The 19,308-nt window shown below is 53.7% G+C and overlaps 1 protein-coding gene across 3 annotated transcripts in view; it reads left to right on the forward strand.

Annotated features, from left to right (window-relative positions):
- Positions 1-19,308, forward strand: part of TBC1D16 (TBC1 domain family member 16) — a 30,630-nt gene that overhangs the window by 10,254 nt on the left and 1,068 nt on the right. For 2 of the 3 annotated variants that reach the window (XM_079323689.1, XM_079323691.1), the window contains 8 exons: positions 12,614-12,811; positions 13,962-14,109; positions 15,055-15,222; positions 16,001-16,149; positions 16,890-17,024; positions 17,596-17,782; positions 18,447-18,626; positions 19,032-19,178. In XM_079323689.1, coding sequence (XP_079179815.1) covers positions 12,614-12,811; positions 13,962-14,109; positions 15,055-15,222; positions 16,001-16,149; positions 16,890-17,024; positions 17,596-17,782; positions 18,447-18,626; positions 19,032-19,178 — 1,312 coding nt within the window. The remainder of the gene's footprint in view (positions 1-12,613; positions 12,812-13,961; positions 14,110-15,054; positions 15,223-16,000; positions 16,150-16,889; positions 17,025-17,595; positions 17,783-18,446; positions 18,627-19,031; positions 19,179-19,308) is intronic. The other variant, XM_079323690.1, reaches the window with a different exon arrangement.

A 19,308-nucleotide genomic window follows, 5' to 3' on the forward strand; every position in this document is an offset into this window, starting at 1 on the left:
AGCCCTGGAGTTGCACAATGAGTAAGTCAGTTGTAAGTCACTGGTGGAACATAAGGAAATAAAAGCGTGTCCATTGTTTTTTTCCTCTTTGCTTCTCAGCTTGACACGCTGCCAGGGGTCCCATGCAGCAATCAATGCATCCTCCTCCCATTTACACAATTCCTTGGGCTGGGAGCAATGGGAGTGTCCCAGCACAGCGTGCACACTCTTGCTTCTCTCTTAGACCAGCCTGGCACACTGCTGCAGGGTGATTCCCTCATCCCTCAATAAAAGGTGGTTTTACTGTCCTGGGGTTTGTGTCCTTGTTGGCTCTGGGGACCCCTTAGTGCTCCCAGCACGTGGCTCTGGCAGGAGCAGCTGGTGTGGGAATGCCAGCATTGATGGCAGCTTTGCCAGGGTCTGTGTTTCTGTGGAAAAGGAGGGATTCTGCACATAAAATCATTCCATTCTGTCCCTTCCCTCCCCTATCCCCATTGTTTGTTGGCTCTCATTCTCCTTGTGGCCTGAAGGACACAAGTTCAGGGCAGCTGCTCTCTGTGCCCAGCTCTAGCTCACTGCTGCCCTAGGAAATTCCTCTGCTTTCATTTTCTCCATCAGTAAATTGAAACTAAAATGCTTTTGTTACATCCAGGCAACCAAACAGCACCTGACACCTCTGTAATGTCCATCCACTGATGCTGCTGGAGTTATTGAACTGCCCATGAGATCAGATCTATGCAGTCAGTGTGGAAGCACTTAGTGCTCTGAGTGGGGTTTGGTTTGGTTTGTGCCAGAGGGGTTCCTGGATAACAGGAGCTTTCATGGGTGCTCAGGCTGCTGGAGGATTCTCACTCCTCAGCTGGGATTGCTGATATCTCACAAGCATCACAACAGTGCTGAAGATTCACTCACTTCACCTTGGAATATTGGCCAATAGAGTCAAAATTTGTACTGAGGAGCCTCAGCATTGGAATTGAGTGGAACTTGGGGCAGCATGTGGCCAGAGGCTGGAGCTCCAGGAGCAGCCCCAGGTGCTGGGACAGAGGCCAGCAGTGCTCCCACAGCTCGGGCTGCAGAGGATGAGCAGAAGCCTGGTCAAGGTGGGATCAATGCAGGAAGGAAACGTCTTGCATGAGACATCGATCGCTTTAGTAGCCAGCAATAAAAATAACAGAACTCGGTCATAATGGAGCTGGATGATGGTGAGTTCTCAGGTTCTTCAGCAGACATGAATTCATGTGGCAGATCGATCACAGGCAGCCCAGGCAGAGCTCACAGCACAGGCAGAAACTCCTCTGGCGTCGCAGCTGATGCAATTCTTACGGATGTGTTGCACATCCTGTTGTTAAGCTGCTTCCCAGGAGCTCATCAGTAAATGAGCTGCTCTGGGAGCAGTGCAGGCATTGCATCATCTTATTTTGGCAGCTCACCTGAAGGGCTGAGAGCGTTCTGACCTCTGCAGCTAAAACAGGAGGCAAAATTATCAGGGAAATGAGCTGAAATTAGTGTGAACTGGCAGTAGCTCTGGAGTCATCAAGAGATTGGGGATTCATCGCTGTTGTAACAGAAGTGATTATATTGGAACCAGGGGAATTGGTCACAGACTTCAAAATCTCCTTAACTTCTTGCAGCATCTCAGTTTTGAATGATTTCACCCCTGGGGAGGAGTGAGGGGGGTACCTGGTCCAGGCTCCCATTCCCCAGGACTTGACTGAACTGGTGTCACTTATGATGTAAGACAGCAAAGCTCCTAATTCCATTTGTACCCAAACCCATGCCTGGGAAAAAACATCCACAAATCCTCCTTCCATCAGAAGGATAGTCCTTTATCCCTTCTGTTTGCTTTGTGGGGTCAGTGTAAGCTTCCCTAAGGCAGGGGTGGTCTGTGTGGAGCCGGGCACTGGGAAGGGGAGCTGGCCTGAGCCATCAGCAGCGCTGCCTAATCAATGAAACTTGTTCCCGACTGCAAAGCTGAGAAGGTTGGACAGATCCAAGAGATTGCAGAGGCATACGGCTCTATCTTGCTTTATATAAATATTTGAACAGCAAGAACATTAATTATAGCAGGTTTGTTTCTTCCCTTCGTTGGGTTGCTGCCAGTTTTCGTTGGAAGAAAATAGTGACAGCTATCTTGGGATTGGGAATTGCTGCTGAGGGGTCTGTGAAGCTCTTTATTTGGGATGTCAGGGAGGTAGAGAGAGGGGTGGTTCCAAGAGGGAGATTCCAGCCAGGAGGGGACAGGGGGTCCCCTCTGCCCCCAGCCTCTGGGGCAGCGGGCATGGTTCAGCTCTGCTCAGGACAGGGGGGAAAGCCTGAACTCCAGCTTGGGATGCAGTTCATGGGCAGGGCACTGGGGCTTTCTGTGGAGCTGTGGATTGTGCTGCCGTGGCTTTTTGGTGGCCCATGACCATGGGTCGCTACCGTGGCCGGTTCCTGTGACTGTGACCATGGATGTGACCGTGACTGTGGCCATGAATGTGGCTGTGACCATGGCTGTGGACATGCCCATGACTGTGGTCTTGACCGTCACTCTGGCCGTGGCCGTGACTCTGGCCATGACTGGAGCTGGGGCTGTGGTCCTGCCCGGGACCGTGTCTGTGACTCCGGCCCTGCCCGTGTCCGTGTCCGTGTCCGTGCCCGTGTCCGTGCCCGTGTCCGTGCCTGTTCCCGTGTCCGTGTCCGTGTCCGTGTCCGTGCCTGTTCCCGTGTCCGTGTCCGTGTCCGTGCCTGTTCCCGTGTCCGTGCCTGTTCCCGTGTCCGTGTCCGTGTCCGTGCCCGTGCCTGTTCCCGTGTCCGTGCCCGTGTCCGTGCCTGTTCCCGTGCCCGTGTCCGTGCCCGTGCCTGTTCCCGTGCCCGTGTCCGTGTCCGTGCCTGTTCCCGTGCCCGTGTCCGTGCCTGTTCCCGTGTCCGTGTCCGTGCCTGTTCCCGTGTCCGTGCCTGTTCCCGTGTCCGTGTCCGTGCCTGTTCCCGTGCCCGTGTCCGTGCCTGTTCCCGTGTCCGTGCCCGTGCCCGTGCCTGTTCCCGTGCCTGTTCCCGTGCCCGTGTCCGTGCCCGTGCCTGTTCCCGTGTCCGTGCCCGTGTCCGTGTCCGTGTCCGTGTCCGTGCCCGTGTCCGTGTCCGTGCCCGTGCCCGTGCCCGTGCCTGTTCCCGTGTCCGTGTCCGTGTCCGTGTCCGTGCCTGTTCCCGTGCCCGTGTCCGTGCCCGTGCCTGTTCCCGTGTCCGTGTCCGTGTCCGTGTCCGTGCCCGTGTCCGTGTCCGTGCCCGTGCCCGTGCCCGTGCCTGTTCCCGTGTCCGTGTCCGTGTCCGTGTCCGTGCCTGTTCCCGTGCCCGTGTCCGTGCCCGTGCCTGTTCCCGTGTCCGTGCCCGTGTCCGTGTCCGTGTCCGTGTCCGTGCCCGTGCCCGTGCCTGTTCCCGTGTCCGTGTCCGTGCCTGTTCCCGTGTCCGTGTCCGTGTCCGTGTCCGTGTCCGTGCCCGTGCCTGTTCCCGTGTCCGTGTCCGTGCCTGTTCCCGTGTCCGTGTCCGTGTCCGTGTCCGTGTCCGTGCCCGTGCCTGTTCCCGTGTCCGTGTCCGTGCCTGTTCCCGTGTCCGTGCCTGTTCCCGTGTCCGTGTCCCTGCCTGTTCCCGTGTCCCTGCCTGTTCCCGTGCCCGTGCCCGTGCCCGTGCCCCGCCGGTCGGTGGCGCGGCGCGGCCGCCAGGGGGCGCGCTGTGCCCGGCGCTGCCCCCCCCTCCCCTCAGCGCGGCCCGGGCTGAGATGCGGAGCCCCGCAATGGTGCCGAGGGACATTAAACCGCAATCTGTGCCCCCCTGCCTGGGCAGGGACATCTGCCGCTGCCCCAGGCTGCTCCCAGCCCCGTCCAGCCTGGCCTTGAGCATTTCCAGGGATCCAGGGGCAGCCCTGTGCCAGCCCCACCCTCACACGAACGGATTTCTCCCTAATATGTGATCTAGATCTACTCTCAGTTTGAAACCGATCCCCTGTCCTGTCCCTCCATCCCTCGTCAATAATCTCTCTCCACGTTTCTTGGCAGCTCTTTCAGGCCCTGCAAGGCCCCGCTGGGGTCGCCCCAAAGCTTCTCCTGCCCAGGTGAGCAGTGCTGGCTGTGCCAGCCTTCCCTCCCTGCAGAGCTGCTGCACCTCTGCCCGTCCTGAGCCTCCCCGGGCCCTGCAGCAGCTGCAGCTCTGCAGCAGCTGCAGCTCTGCTGTGCTGGGGCAGCTCTGCTGTGCTGGGGCAGCTCTGCAGCTGGGGCAGCTCTGCTGTGCTGGGGCAGCTCTGCTGTGCTGGGGCAGCTCTGCAGCAGCTGCAGCTCTGCTGTGCTGGGGCAGCTCTGCAGCTGGGGCAGCTCTGCTGTGCTGGGGCAGCTCTGCAGCAGCTGCAGCTCTGCTGTGCTGGGGCAGCTCTGCTGTGCTGGGGCAGCTCTGCAGCTGGGGCAGCTCTGCAGCTGGGGCAGCTCTGCAGCTGGGGCAGCTCTGCTGTGCTGGGGCAGCTCTGCAGCTGGGGCAGCTCTGCAGCTGGGGCACAGGGGACATCCCTGCCCTGCTGCCATGCTGGGGCTCAGCCCAGCCCAGCCCAGCTCGGGGGGCTCAGCCCAGCCCAGTTCAGGGGGCTCAGCCCGGCTCAGGGGGCTCAGCCCAGCCAAGAGGGCTCAGCCCAGCTCAGGGGGTTCAGCCCAGCTCAGGGGTTCATTTCCAGCTCAGGGGTTCATTTCCAGCTCAGGGGTTCAGCCCAGCTCAGGGGTTCATTTCCAGCTCAGGGGTTCATTTCCAGCTCAGGGGTTCAGCCCAGCTCAGGGGTTCAGCCCAGCTCAGGGGTTCATTCCCAGCTCAGGGGTTCAGCCCATCTCAGGGGCTTAGCCCAGCTCTAGGGCTCAGCCCAGCTCAGGGGTTCAGCCCAGTTCAGGGGTTCAGCCCAGCTCAGGGGTTTCAGCCCAGCTCAGGGGTTCATTTACATCTCAGGGGGCTCAGCCCAGCCCAGCCCAGGCGGTTCAGCCCAGTTCAGGGGTTCAGCCCAGTTCAGGGGTTCAGCCCAGCTCAGGGGTTCAGCCCAGTTCAGAGATTCAGCCCAGCTCAGGGGGTTCAGTCCAGCCCAGGGGTTCATTCCCAGCTCAGGGGTTCAGCCCAGCTCTAGGGCTCAGCCCAGTTCAGGGGTTCAGCCCAGCCCAGGGGTTCATTCCCAGCTCAGGGGTTCAGCCCAGCTCTAGGGCTCAGCCCAGTTCAGGGGTTCAGCCCAGCCCAGGGGTTCATTTCCAGCTCAGGGGGCTCAGCCCATCTCTGGGGCTCAGGCCAGCTCAGGGGCTCAGTTCTAGCCCAGGGGGCTCAGCCCAGCCCAGGGGTTTCAGGGCTATGACCAGCTCTTGCCCACCAGTCCTTCTCCCCAGGGCTGCTTTCACCTTTTCCCTGGATATTTCTTGCATTTCTTCTGTTATTTATTTATACAATCACAACGCCCAGAAATCTGAATGGAGAGCAGAGATAAATGGCACTGGCAGGTATCCACAGCTTTGTGAGGGAAGAATTGCGTTAAGTGAATCAAAATAAAGAGCATGTCCCCTCCAAAGCACCACAGTATATGCAAATAAATCTGCTCGGCCTCTGTCTCCTTGGCTCGGGGCTCGCAATTATCCCAGCATTAGGCATTTACAATAACTCTGGAACATGCTTTTAGGCTGCACTCCTCTTTCCTCTCCCTTTTCTGCTACTTGAAGCAAGCCCTTCCCTTGGGAAATCCGCATTGTCTTGTGGAAACAGTGAAATCCTCCCTGGGTGGTGCTGGCTCAGTCCGGGCAGTTGGTTAACTTTGCCACTAAAATGTCCCCCTGAAATTCCCAGCTCGGTGCTTAGAGCCAGGAATATAAGAACAAAGGTAATCGGCAGGTCTTTCAAAGGAGCAGCAGTTTGAAGGCTTGATTAGAATTAGCATAATTAGGGGGGAATTTTATTTTTGCATGGATTGAACTGAAAGGAAAAAAAGCAAAATAATCCATTGATTTTAAAAATAAAATAAACATGGGGAAGAAAGGTCTCCTTCTCCAGGCTGGAATGGGCTGAAAAGCAAACATTCTTTTTCGGGCTTTGCTGAGAAATCACTTTTTCCATCTAAGGAATTTTTTTTTTTAAGTGTTGCATTTCGATTGATTTATTAATGAGTGTAAGCTCAGGCATGAGGTGCCCCTTCTCTGTTCAGATTATAAAAATCTGAGCTTTTGGAGCATTTTCCTCCCTTAAACTGAAGGTAACATTTGCATCCTTGAGCAGTGTCCACCCGGCTCTCAGTGATTTGTTGTGTTTGGCTGCTCGAAGCTGTGTGTATTTTATTCCTAAGCATCAAACTGCTCTCTCTCCCTGCAACAGGAACTCACAAAGAAAACCTGAAAAACCTCACTTGGGTTTACCTGGGCAGCTACACCTGTGTGGAAGTGTCAGCTGTGAAAGCAGATTGTTTGCTAGCTGGAGGTAGATTTGTCTCACATTCCAGACTTTGGGAATAGAGATTAAAAAATCCCATTCGCTCACCATAAACTTCTGCTTAATTTTTTGCCTTTCCCATTTACATTCGAAATAATTAACTCAAGAACTCTGGGTTTGTTTGGTTTCCCTTTTGCTTTAACTCTCAGTGCTGGGGGGACCCTTTGGAGGCCGTGGGGCTGTTTTTTTCCAATGCCCCCTTGCTGGCTGGAATAGCTCAGCTTCCCCTCCAGCCTGGAGGGCTTGGGGGAATGAATTGGGAACAACAAAGCCCCCGGTGTGGTGAGGCTGAGATGGGTGTCCCACCTGTGCCAGGTAACTGTGGGCAGGGTGCTGGGAGCACGGCAAGCAGAACAAATAGGTTTGATCTTTGTTTCTCAAGGACAAACCAGTGAGGCCCGTCAGGAGGCAGAGCTGCACAGTCGGGTTTCGGCGCATCCCTCGCCGCCTTACGGTGGTTTGTTTGCCAGAGCTGCTGGCAGCTGACGCTCGACTTGCTCTTCCAGCCCAAGGTCAGAGGTGCCTGAAGGTGGCTTGTGGCCACTGACCCTCTGCAGGTCCCAGGTGAGGGATGGAGCACCTTGCAGGTGTGAGCAGCCTGTTCCTTGGGTTAATAACAGGAGTGCTGGGAGTGACTAACAGCGGTGCGCTGCTCTGCTTCCCCGTGCCCTGCTTGAAAGGAGACAATTATTTCTCGTAGCTGTTTATTTTCCCTTTACAACAAGCTAAGCCAAGCAAGTTTGTCAGAGGCAGAGTGCTCCTAATTTGGTCTCCAGTGACCTCTGGTGCCGTGATTGGCAGCCCGGTGTCAGCCAGGAACTTGTGCCCGTGAGATAGAAATGAGCAGAACAAATGCCGTAGGACAGCTTGGGTTCCCCGGGGGACACGGGCTCAAAAAGGTGAAAGAAGTGCAATTACAGGAGGTTTTCAGCACAGAAAGTTAATTAGCTACTAAATAGCATTTAGTGCAGTTCAACGGGGGAAAATTTATGTTTTGAAAGCAAACAGATCAATGGAAAGCCTGTGGAACAAGCTCTTGGAAAGTCCATGTTGACATCCGTGTACTTTGTACTGTAACAGCCTGAGTAGTTTTTCCCAGGTTTCACCAACAAATAGGAGGAATTGTTAGATTTGTTTCCCACGTGTTTGCAGACGTATAGAAATGCTTCCACATGAGGATGTTTTGACATTTAATTTTAGAAATCCTGGCTAGGCTTTCTAAATCCAGGCTGCCCGACACTTTGTTCCCTGGTCACCGTGGTCAGTGGAAATCGATTCTGCTTTGGTTCCCTGAGGCACAGAAACTTCAAGTCCCAAATGTTTTCAGCCATGGGGTGGATTTAGGACAATTCTTAACCTGTGCTGGTCAGAGTGTGGCTGCAGGGTTTCCCTGCCCGTGGCTGGCTCTGGGTGGCCACACTCCATGGGAAGCTGCTGCTGTCCTGTGAGTCTCCTTCCAGCCCTGCTCTGCAGAGCGAGCAGAGACCTTTCAACATCTCTTTTTTAATCCTAAATTACCCATCTGGTTTCCTGTGCATGTCTTTCGTGTCACTGAATTCAGCATGTTTCAGTCTATAATATATGTATATTTTCAAGGACACTTTTTCATCAGAACAATGGATTTGGGTTCCAGATACTCAATATTACTCTGTACAGCCGCTGCACTAAATTTTTAGGCAATCCAGGGTAGCTTTGAACTTTTATTGGCAGATTATTTGTTTGAAGCTGTCTGTCTTAGCAGCTGCTGCTGCCAGGAGCTGTTTCACCTTGCTGGGAAGAAGAGGAACCCAGAAGGTCAGTGCCTGTGGGGAATAGTGGAGAAACAGAGAAATGCTAACCCCTGGGGAGGAAAAGGGGCATGTAATTCCCATTACATGGATGCTCATACATTATGATGATGCTCATTGTCTGTAAATGATGGTCCCAGGCCGGCGTGCAGGAATGCTGGGGCTGTGGGAGCTGTTATTAGTGACAGCCTGTGTTAGTGCAGGGGTGATGGAGAGGCAGCTCCAGCAGCAGGGCTGGCTCTGCCAGGAGGCTCTCTGGGAATCAGCTGGTGCAGGCTGACAGCTTGGGTGACTGCCACATCATGGCTGCAGCCTTCAGCCCCTTTCTCTCTCCTAATTATATTTGTCACATCACATCGTAAAATGAGTTATTAGGTCTTTGTTGCTGAAATTGGCTTCCCAGGTAATCAGGGCAGGTCTCTGGAACAGAAATAATAACTGGGTTTAGCTCTCTCTGTGCTGTAGGTGTGTTGCAGGGCTTTGGAGCAGTGAGTTGGGTCCCAGTGCTGCAGGCTGGGTCTCACTGCAGTTCTGAGCTGGTGTGTGAGAGGTCCCTGGGTGGGAGGGGATGTGGCTCCTTGGGGCTACAGAGGCTCCAGGAATGTGGACATGGCTGGCTGCTGCACTTGATTGTTGAGTGGAGAAAGTACATCAGCCCTGGTCTTGCTCTCCAGCAGGACTGGGATGTGCTTTGAGACAAGAGTGGTGGCACTTGGCTGAGGCCAAAGGCTGAAGTGGAATCCCAGGATCCCAGAATGGTTTGGGTTGGAAAAGCCCTCAGCTCATGGAGTGCAGTTGCCAGGACCACCCCTGACCCGGGTCCCCAAGTGCCACATCCACAGGGATCCCTCCACCCCTGTCCTGGGCAGCCTCTGCCAATGTCTGACAGCCCTTTCCATGAAGAATTTTCCCCCAGTACCCGACCTGGCCCTGCCCTGTCACAGCTCGAGGCTGTTTCCTTCTGTGCTGTCCCTTGTTTCCTGGGAGCAGAGCCCGATTCTCAGCTGGCTCCACTCTTCTATCAGGGTATGAGAAGGCCCCTCCTAAACCTCTTTTTCTCCAGGCTGAGCCCCTTCCCCATCTCCCTCAGCCTCTCCTGGTGCTCCAGCCCCTTCCCAGCTCTGTTCCCTTTCCTCCATGACCTCCTTGAACTGAACACATGAGCATGGCCCGGAATTTCCTGATCCAGGTTTTCTAATCCTCCTTGATTTTTTTCCCTGTCCCTTTTATTCCCGTGGCCCACTGCACTTGTTGTTTTGCTGACCAGTGCTGTGTACTAGCTGGTGCTCTGTTTTTCCTGGATCCCACAACCCAAAGTCTCTCTGGAATGTTCCTCTGGCTATTTGCGTTGCAGTGCTTCAGCTCCTGCTTTTGCGGGGTGCTCTGGGATAAATTCCTCATCCAACAGATAGAACAGTCTGACAAACAATGAACTCTTCCCTGCATTTGTCTGTCTTGAGTGCCTGGTTGGAGGACTCCCCAAACCCCAGAAAATTAGCAGAGGTCATACTGCGTGTTGGGACTGTCCTACAGAATGATCTCAATATTAAAATCTTATTTTAAAGTAATCCCGAGATTAGAGTATTTTGAAGGGTTTTTTTTCAATCAATACTTTAGACACAGAGCGGTTTTTTTCCGAATTTCCCCGGTGACTCAGTGAGCACAGCAGGAGCTCTGTGATCTGTGCTGAGTGTGAATGTTCGTGTCCATTGACCAGGGCACAGGTGTCTCTTTCAGATTTCCCCCTGTGCCTGGGTGAGAACATGGGAATTTCCCGGGGCTGCCCAGCCTGAGGCTGTGTGCTCGCCCTGGAGGGGCTGAGCCCTCTGCTCAGGGTGTGCGAGCTTGTCACCGCTGCTGGATGGAACTGCAAACATGTCCCTGGGAGCAGCATTTCCAGAGGCTCCCGGTGCCAGGGCTGTGCCAGGCTCTCCTGCTGCAGCTGGGCACTCTGGCTTTTGGGGCACTTTTGGGTTTTGGAGCACAGGGAGCTGCACTGAGGAGCCACGGAATGCCCAGCATCAAAGCCACCCTGCCCAGCTCCTCTGGAAACTCATTTCTTGGCAGCTCTCTGGACATTTCTGCTGGTCATTTCAGGTGATGTTCTTAAAGAACTGGCACGTGGACCTCTGTGACCAGGCCCTGCATGATCCTCACAGCAGCCCATCCTCTAGCCCACTGCCATACTGACCAGCTCATCTTTGCAAGAGTTTTAGAAAATGGGTTCCCTCTGCTTGGTCTTCGAGTTAGTTTGAGTCATCTCTTCCAGGAAAATCCTGTGTAACCAGCTGTGGCTGTTATGAAGTGCTGCTCCATAAATACCAGCTGCTCCTAGCAGGCAGTCCAGCCCAAGTATCTTGTACCAGAACTCTTGTTTTATTTGTGTTAACGTTAGATACTCAATGTTTTAGAAAGTGTTAAGTTTTGATACTTTATCAGAAAGTAATGTTTGATTTTTCGAAAAAACCAATACAATCTTCATGGAAAATTTCCCAAGGCCGGGGATGTTGTACAGCTGTGCCTGTGGTTGATGTCTAACCTGGAGTGAGTTTGGATGTGTGGTGTGATCCCTGTTGCCACATCCCCTCTGGGTCCTCATGCCCCAAATGGCCTGAATGTGAGTTCTGCTCTGCTGCTTTCTTTCCAAAACCTGGAGCAGCAGAACTTCCCAGAGAGCCAGGAAGCTGCTCTTCAGCTGGAGTCAGCCAACATGGTCTCACCCAGACAGTGCCCCAGGAGCAGGAAGGGGCTGGGGGGTCTGAGGGACACATTGGAGCAGGGCTTGATTAGAAATGTCCCCATGGCTGAGCTGTGCAGAGCCCTGTCCCTCAGGGTGTGCTGCCCTGTCCCTGTCCCTGTCCCTGTCCTGTCCCTGTCCCTCGGGCTGTGCGGTCCCTGTCCTGTCCTGTCCCTGTCCCTGTCCCTGTCCCTGTCCCTGTCCCTGTCTCTCAACCTGTCCCTGTCCCTCGGGCTGTCCCTATCCTGTCCCTGTCCCCGTCCCTGTCCCTGTCCCTGTCCTATCCTGTCCCTGTCCCTCAGGCTGTCCTGTCCCTGTCCCTGTCCCTGTCCTGTCCCTTTCCCTGTCCCTGTCCCTGTCCCTGTCCCTGTCCCTGTCCCTGTCCCTGTCCTGTCCCTGTCCTGTCCCTGTCTCTCGGGCTGTGCTGTCCCTGTCCTGTCCCTCAGGCTGTCCTGTCCCTGTCCCTGTCCCTGTCCCTGTCCCTGTCCCTGTCCTGTCCTGTCCCTGTCCCTGTCCCTGTCCCTGTCCCTGTCCCTGTCCCTGTCCCTGTCCCTGTCCTGTCCCTGTCCCTGTCCCTGTCCTGTCCCTGTCCCTGTCCTGTCCCTGTCCCTGTCCTGTCCTGTCCCTGTCCTGTCCCTGTCCCTGTCCCTGTCCCTGTCCCTGTCCCTGTCCCTCGGGCTGTGCTCCCGTGGAAGAGCCCCGAGCCCAGCGAGGGAGGCACAGGGATGTGAAGTGCATGCTGAGTCTGTGATTTCCAGCGTTCAGTGCCCACATTGTTGGATAAGAGGATTAGAAAACACCACATAAAGTGGCCTTGCAGGGGGCTGCTTTGTACCTGCTCCAGGCCTTGTCTGGCAAACCCCAATTTCACAGCAGAGCCCATTCAGAGTGCGCTGGGATTGTTCACGTGCATTGGCCTTTTTACCAGCCAAGGGGTCACAGTTGCACATTCACTCCCAAAGCTCTGATATTTTTCTTTTGGGATGGGGACTGCTGGGGGCAAGGGGGCTTTTTGAGTCTGAACTCGGTTTGCATTTAAAGCTGGAAATCTGGGGTGGGTTGGAAAAGGGTTGGGTTCAGTTTCTGTCCTTTGCAGTGGGTTGAAGAGCTCAGGTGTGATTTCCCAATCCTTAACTCTCCCAAGTTTCAAGATTGCAGGTTGTACCATTTGTCTGGAATATAGACAAGAATTCAGACTTGGCAAGTCCACTTGTAGAGGTGTAATGAGAAACTGGAGTTCAAGGGAAACATCTTTGGATCTTCTTGGTCAAAGAGGGGATTTCCCAGATGAGATCCCAGCTCCATGCTGCTGTTGGAATGTGCTCATTCCTCCTGTCCCTGTTCTGGTGTGGAGTGGCTGAGCTGGACACTGAGGGCATTGCTTGAGCCTCTTGATTTTGCCTTCTCAAGGGTTGGTGTTTTCAAGAATGGGTTTGACTCCCCCCAGTTCTGCATGCAAGAACTTCAGGAAAAGGCCAAAAACAGGATGCTTTTTGGGATGGCAGAGAATTAATTTAAATAAAAATAATTTAGTTGGTGAATGAGTGCCAGTTTCAGAACTCTGACTAAAGGTTTTTAACATGGAACATCTGTGATTGTTGCATGCACCCACAGCCTCGCGTGGCTGACGGGGTTTTTGTCCCCACAGGGACACGTGTGACAATGGCATGACCTGCTCCACCAGCTCTGCCTCCAGCCTGGACACCAGTGCCCAGTTCCAGGAGAACAATGGGCAAACACAGAGCACCAGATGGGATGAGCAGCAGAAGGCAGTTACCCTCGAGCAGGTGTGTGGTGTCTTCAGAGTAGACCTGGGACAAATGAGATCCCTTCGCCTTTTCTTCAGGTACTGGGTCCTTGTGTGAATTGTCTGAGCTGTGTGTGAGTTGTGTGAGTTGTGTGTGAATTGTGAGAACTGTGTGTGAGCTGTGTGTGAGAACTGTGTGAGCTGTGTGAATTGTGTGTGAGCTGTGTGTGAATTGTGTGTGAGTTGTGTGTGAATTGTGAGAACTGTGTGTGAGCTGTGTATAAATTGTGTGTGAGCTGTGTGTGAGCTGTGAATAAATTGTGTGTGAGCTGTGTGTGAATTGTGAGAACTGTGTGTGCTGTGTGTGAATTGTGTGTGTGCTGTATGTGAGTTGTGTGTGAGCTGTGTGTGAGCTGTGAATAAATTGTGTGTGAGCTGTGTGTGAACTGTGAATAAATTGTGTGTGAGCTGTGTGTGAATTGTGTGAGTTGTGCATGCTCCATGTCAGGGCTCTGGGTGGAGGTGATTTCTGCAATCCTACCTGGAAGCCTTTCCAGAACAATTGTTTCCAGGAAAGTGAGTGTCAGCCTTCCCAAGGAGAGCCTCTGAATTACAGTTACAGAGCCGAAAGGATTTTATTTTTAGTAAAGTAAAGGTTGCTCTTAGCTGTCATACCATAAATGCTTCAAATAACCTGGGGATATGAAAAACATCTTTATCTGTGGTACCTTTCCCTTTGCCTGTCCCTCACCAGGCTCCTCTAGAGTCTTGCTGCTCTCAGCCTCTTCAGTTATCTTTCAAATTATTACAGAATTTATTTCAAATTATTGCAAAAACATTTTTACTCGATCTTTTTGCTCTCACTCCCTGTTCTTTGGACAAAGCTGTGTGTGAGTGAGCAAGTCTGTGCATCCCTGGGAGCTGACTTTGTGTACTGCCTTAATGTTTCTGGGGCAGACTTCCTGTGGCTTTTTTTCTCCAGGGAAGACAAATTTTAATTCCTTCATGTGAAGGAAGGGTAAAAATAGTGCTGTTACCAGGCACAAGTGGAGAAAATTGTCACCATGACCATGTCATACAGTCATAAAATGTCTCAACTGGCAGTGACCCATGAGGATCAGTGAGTCCCAGGGATGCAAAGCTGTGCCTGTTTTTGGGGCAGCTTGCTGTGGCATTTTGCACTGCCTGTCCCCAGGGGTCCCTCCTGTGCTGGGGGGTCCCTGCAGGCTGTTCCCCATTGTTCCCACAGTGATGAGAACTGCACCTGTGGGCAGCTGGTGGTGGCGAGCAGGGAGAGCCAGTACAAGATCTTCCATTTTCACCACGGTGGCCTGGATAAGCTGTCTGAGGTGTTCCAGCAGTGGAAGTACTGCACAGAGACCCAGCTCAAGGAGCAGGTACTCCAGGTGTTCCACGCTTGGGTTGGTGTGTTGGAGAGGGGTCAGGCAGGAAGGTTCCAGTGCTGGGTGTTTAGGAAATGCAGGCCACACTCAAGGTCTGTCTTGGACTTGTCTGTCTCCATCCATTCCTGTTCTACCTGTGGAATATGGGGGAAGATCAACCAGAACACTTGGGTAGTGATGTTGCTAGACCTGACAGGTCAGCACTGTCCTTTGGGCACAGGTGTCTGGAAATCTGCAGAGATAGGTTGGAAATTGTGTCAGAGCCTTTCATCCATCTTGTGATGTATAACATTCCTTTTGGAGAATGTTTTGACAAGGCATCTTGCCATATTTTGTTCAATCTACATACAAATGTGATAAGAGCTCTTTAATTATCTGTTTAAGATATTGTATGTGCTTATTAGAAACAGTGATTTTTAAATTTCCATCCTTCCCACAGAGCCCCCCGCTGCTTTTCTTATTACGGTCGCATGGGCTCACTTTTTGCATTGAGCAACCTTTGATTTTTAAATTAAATGTCAGCTGCAGCCTTGCACTGGGATCCTGAGTGCCCTCAGAGAGCCTGGCAGCACAGTTCCCTGCTCTCCTAACAGCAATCCCTTTGTATATGGCCAATCATATGTAATTTATTGCAGGCATTCCTGGCAGGGGCAAGTTTTGCTGTAAGCAGCATTAATTCAGTTTCAGGTCAGGGATAAGATTGGAGGAGGAATGGAAACTAATTTTTTTTTTTTTTTAAGATGAAGCTGTTTCGTGGTGGATTTTAATTATTGTAATCACTCTTGTTAATGTAATGGTCGGAATTAAAAAATAAAAAAACCCAACAATAAAAGCTGCCCAAGTGCAGCTCCTCAGTGTTTAACCGCACACGAAGCAGGCAGAGGTTTCCCTGCTCTGCCTCCCCTGTGCTCTGCACTGTGCTTTGCTGTGCTGTTCCAGCAGCTCTCAGGTGAGAGGAGCTGCATGCAGTTCTCCATCCGCCGGCCCAAGCTGCCCTCGGCAGAGACTCACCCCGAGGAGAATTCATCCCGGCGCCTGGACGTGTCTGCCTGGCTGCAGCACCTCAGCCAGGCCGGCCAGGTGCAGGAGGAGTACAGCCTCAGGAAGGTGAGAGCTGCTGCTGCACCACTGCCACCAGCTGGGCCTTTGGGCTTTTGGGCTCTTTGGGCTTTTGGGAGGGTGGAGGCTGGTGGGTGAAGCCTTGGCTGGGGGTCCTGCTGTGGGACTGGGCTCCCACCTGACGTGCTGCTGTGTCACTGCTCTAGCTGACCCTGCCCTGTTGGACTGGGTGTCTCCAGAGCTCCCTTCAGCCCTTACAGGTCTGTGATTCTGTGCTGGTGGAGCATTTCTCTGACCCAGGAGCTGTCCCACTTCTGCTGCTGCTTGGAATCAATGAACCAAAGTGCCCAGTGCCTGCTGCGTTTGCAGAATGTGTGACCAAGTCACAGAGAGCACTGGAGACTGCTGAAAGAACTGAGATGGCTGAAATAGCTGAGATTGTATGAACCAAGGTTGTTTAAACTGAGCTTGCTGTATGAAATCAGGACTGAGGGGAGCCCTGGCCCGGGCCCTGAGACAGAAGTTTGCAGGGCAGTGCAGTCTCCAGGATTTGGGATTAAGCCGTGACATGAGAACGACACGTTAATCATAGAGCCTCTCCGGGGGTGGTTATTGACATTGAAATGAGCCTGATTTGTGTCTGGTCTGGGAATAGAGGGCCAGCACTTTCCCTCTACACATGTGCAAATTGCAGGAGCTTGAATCAAGGCGTCACTTGTCAGGAAAGAGCTGCACAGGCACCAAAGCACAGCAGCGGGCAGTTGCTTGTTGCTGTTTCTGGGAATGCTGAAACTCTTCCAGCCATAACTTTTGCTCCTTCTTCCAGGCCATTTTCTTTGGTGGGATTGATATTTCCATCCGTGGGGAGGTGTGGCCCTTTCTGCTGCACTACTACAGCTACGAGTCCACCTCTGAAGAGAGGGAGGCACTGAGGCTGCAGAAGAGGAAAGAATACTTTGAGATCCAGGAGAAAAGGTAACAGACCATCATCATCATCATCATCATCATCATCCTGCCCTGCTCATCTTCCCTGGGCTTGACATCACCTCAATCTCTGCATCCTTTGCACCAGGAGAGGCTGCAGCAGAGGAGTGGGAGGGATGGTGGAGTGTGTTGGGCACTGCTGACCTCCTGAGGCTCTGGAGCCACAGAGCTCAGGCCTTTCCTTACCTGGGCTCTGGAAACAGCCTCATCAGTACCACACAGGGAAACCTCACAGGCAAGGCTCAGGTTGGAACACTGAAGGTGAAATTGGGATCTTATATTTATTTATAAATAAAATGTACATGAACATAAGGGATGACAAGGGTTGTGTAATCCCATAAGGTTGTTAATGCAAGAACTGTGTGTTGTTAAATGGAGGTGGGCACATTGAAGCTGGAGAGGGACAGTACTGTTAATAATCAGGAGACAATCAAACCAGAGTACTGAGTTCTGGTGTGCTGAGTTCCCAGGAGCAGGGGAGAGCAGAGTCTGATGCTTTTGAAGAGTTTATTGCAGCCAACACATCATGTCATGCCTCCATAACCCAGAAGGCTCCTTCCAGTGATCCCTTGGGACAGTCTGTTCTGGACAGCTCTGCTGGTTCAGGTGCTAAGGAAACTCAGTACAGGAAGAGTTTTTCTCTGCCAGCTAAGACTGAAGTGAGGCTCTTTGTTGTTTGTGGCAATCCCATTCCTCTCCTGGTAACCCCAGCTGCTGCTGTGTGTTTCCAGGCTGTCCATGAGCCCAGATGAGCAGAAGGATTTCTGGCGCCAGGTGCAGTTCACGGTGGACAAGGACGTGGTGAGGACCGACCGCAGCAACCAGTTCTTCCGAGGGGAGGGCAACCCCAACGTGGAGACCATGAGGTGAGGAGGTCCCAGTGTCCTACAAACCACGTCCTGCTGGTCAGCCCCCAGCCCAGACTGCCTGGCAATGCTGCACAGCACCCACCGTGCATCTGCAGCCACAGGATGGCACAGCAAGGCCTTCCCCAGAGCTCCCTTCTGCTGCCTGCTCCATCCTATAACCCTGCTCCCATCCCTGAGCTCCCCTGCACACAGGCACAGCAGGTGCTGTGCTAGGCCTGGGTCTGGGTTCTCCTGATGGGGTAGGACAAGCACACCAGTCTGCTCCATGAGAGTGTAAAGGTGTGACCTCAAAAGGGTTGGGTTTCATCCAAGGCTTGGAGCCTTGTGGGTGTGTTGGGCATCATCTCTCCCTCATTTCTGTCCTCTTAATCTTTCTAAATTCTTGTTTCCTGTTCATACCTGTGGATGCCAAACCTTTTCCTGAAGTTTTTGCTGCAATACTGTGGTTTGCAGCAGGGTTTCCCTGTCTGTGTTACAGCACTTCACATGAGTCCCTGTGTCTTTGTCCCTGAGATGATGCTGTCACCTGCCCTCACCTGTCCCCTCTCCATTTCTGTCTCTGCTCCAGGAGGATCTTGCTGAACTATGCAGTATTTAACCCAGCCATTGGATACTCCCAGGGCATGTCTGACCTGGTAGCCCCACTCCTGGCAGAGGTCCTGGATGAGTCAGATACTTTCTGGTGCTTTGTTGGATTGATGCAGAACACAATCTTCATCAGCTCCCCTCGGGATGAGGACATGGAGAAGCAGCTGGTGAGGCTGAGTGCTGGGCTCCCTTCAGCCCTGTCAGTTAGTTCCCTGGGCTGGGGGGTTCCAGCATGCCAAATCACACTCCAAAACCACTCCATCCTTGGGGTGATCCCCTTGGCCGTGTGCAGGGCTGGGAGCTGGACTCTGATGGGTCAGTTCCATTCACAGAAAGGCAAATGCCCTTAGGATTCTATGGAGGTAGCTGGTGGGTAGAATCAGTCCTGGCTGACTGAGGCACTCAGAGCAGGTACCCCCATCCTTGCTGTGACATGGCAGCTGAGAGAGAAGAGCCGTGCAGCCCTGCAGCTCTGAGCCCTGCAGCCCTGCAGCTCTGAGCCCTGCAGCTCTGATCCCTGCAGCTCTGAGCCTTGCAGCCCTGCAGCTCTGAGCCCTGCAGCCCTGCAGCTCTGAGCTCTGCAGCTCTGAGCCCTGCAGCCCTGCAGCTCTGATCCCTGCAGCTCTGAGCCTTGCAGCCCTGCAGCTCTGAGCTCTGCAGCTCTGAGCCCTGCAGCCCTGCAGCTCTGATCCCTGCAGCTCTGAGCCCTGCAGCCCTGCAGCTCTGATCCCTGCAGCTCTGAGCCCTGCAGCTCTGAGCCCTGCAGCCCTGCAGCTCTGAGCTCTGGCTGCCCAGGTGCTGGGGGAGCTGCAGCCAGGAGTTCTCTTGCAGCTGTACCTGCGGGAGCTGCTGCGGCTGATGCACCCGCGCTTCCACCAGCACCTGTGTGCCCTGGGAGAGGACGGGCTGCAGATGCTCTTCTGCCACCGCTGGATCCTGCTCTGCTTCAAGAGGGAGTTCCCCGAGCACGAGGCTCTGCGCATGTGGGAGGCCTGCTGGGCTCACTACCAGGTGAGGCTGGGTCCTTCCCAGGAAGGCTCCTAGCAGCAGAGTAGCCCAATTGGGTGTGTGACTGGGGCAGGAGGATGGAGCCCTGCTCGCTTCTCTTCCTTGGGGGTGCCTGAGCTTCACTAGAAAGTGTTTCAGAAAATGCTGAACACCCACTTCTGAAGTTCAGGCTTCTCTTACACAGCTGGGAAATGTCTTCCCAAAAATCTGCTCTGTGGTACAAACACTGGTGCAGACGAGGCTTTGGCTCTGCTGTGGCTCAGAGGTCACCAGTAACTCACATTCTCACCACTGGGCAGAACTGGAGGGAGCAAAATCTCTCCCCAAGGACCCGCTTGTGGAGAGTAGGAGGGGAAGCCAGAGCTCTGCCTCCACCTGCTGTACAGCAGCCCCTGTGCTCCATTGCAGACAGACTATTTCCACCTCTTCATCTGCGTGGCCATCGTGGTGATTTACGGGGACGACGTCATCGAGCAGCAGCTGGCCACTGACCAGATGCTGCTGCATTTCAGCAGCCTGGCCATGCACATGAACGGGGAGCTCGTACTCAGGAAGGTAAATGCCAGGTGCCCACGGGGGACAGGGTCCACAGATGAGTCAGGGTATTCACAAAACCAGGGACTGCTGCTTCAGCTTTGCATCTCCTGTCTCCCTGTGGCTGCCTGGCTGGATGCTGCTGCTTGCC

The sequence above is a fragment of the Erithacus rubecula genome, assembly GCF_903797595.1.
Source record: "Erithacus rubecula genome assembly, chromosome: 20".
NCBI lineage: Eukaryota > Metazoa > Chordata > Aves > Passeriformes > Muscicapidae > Erithacus > Erithacus rubecula.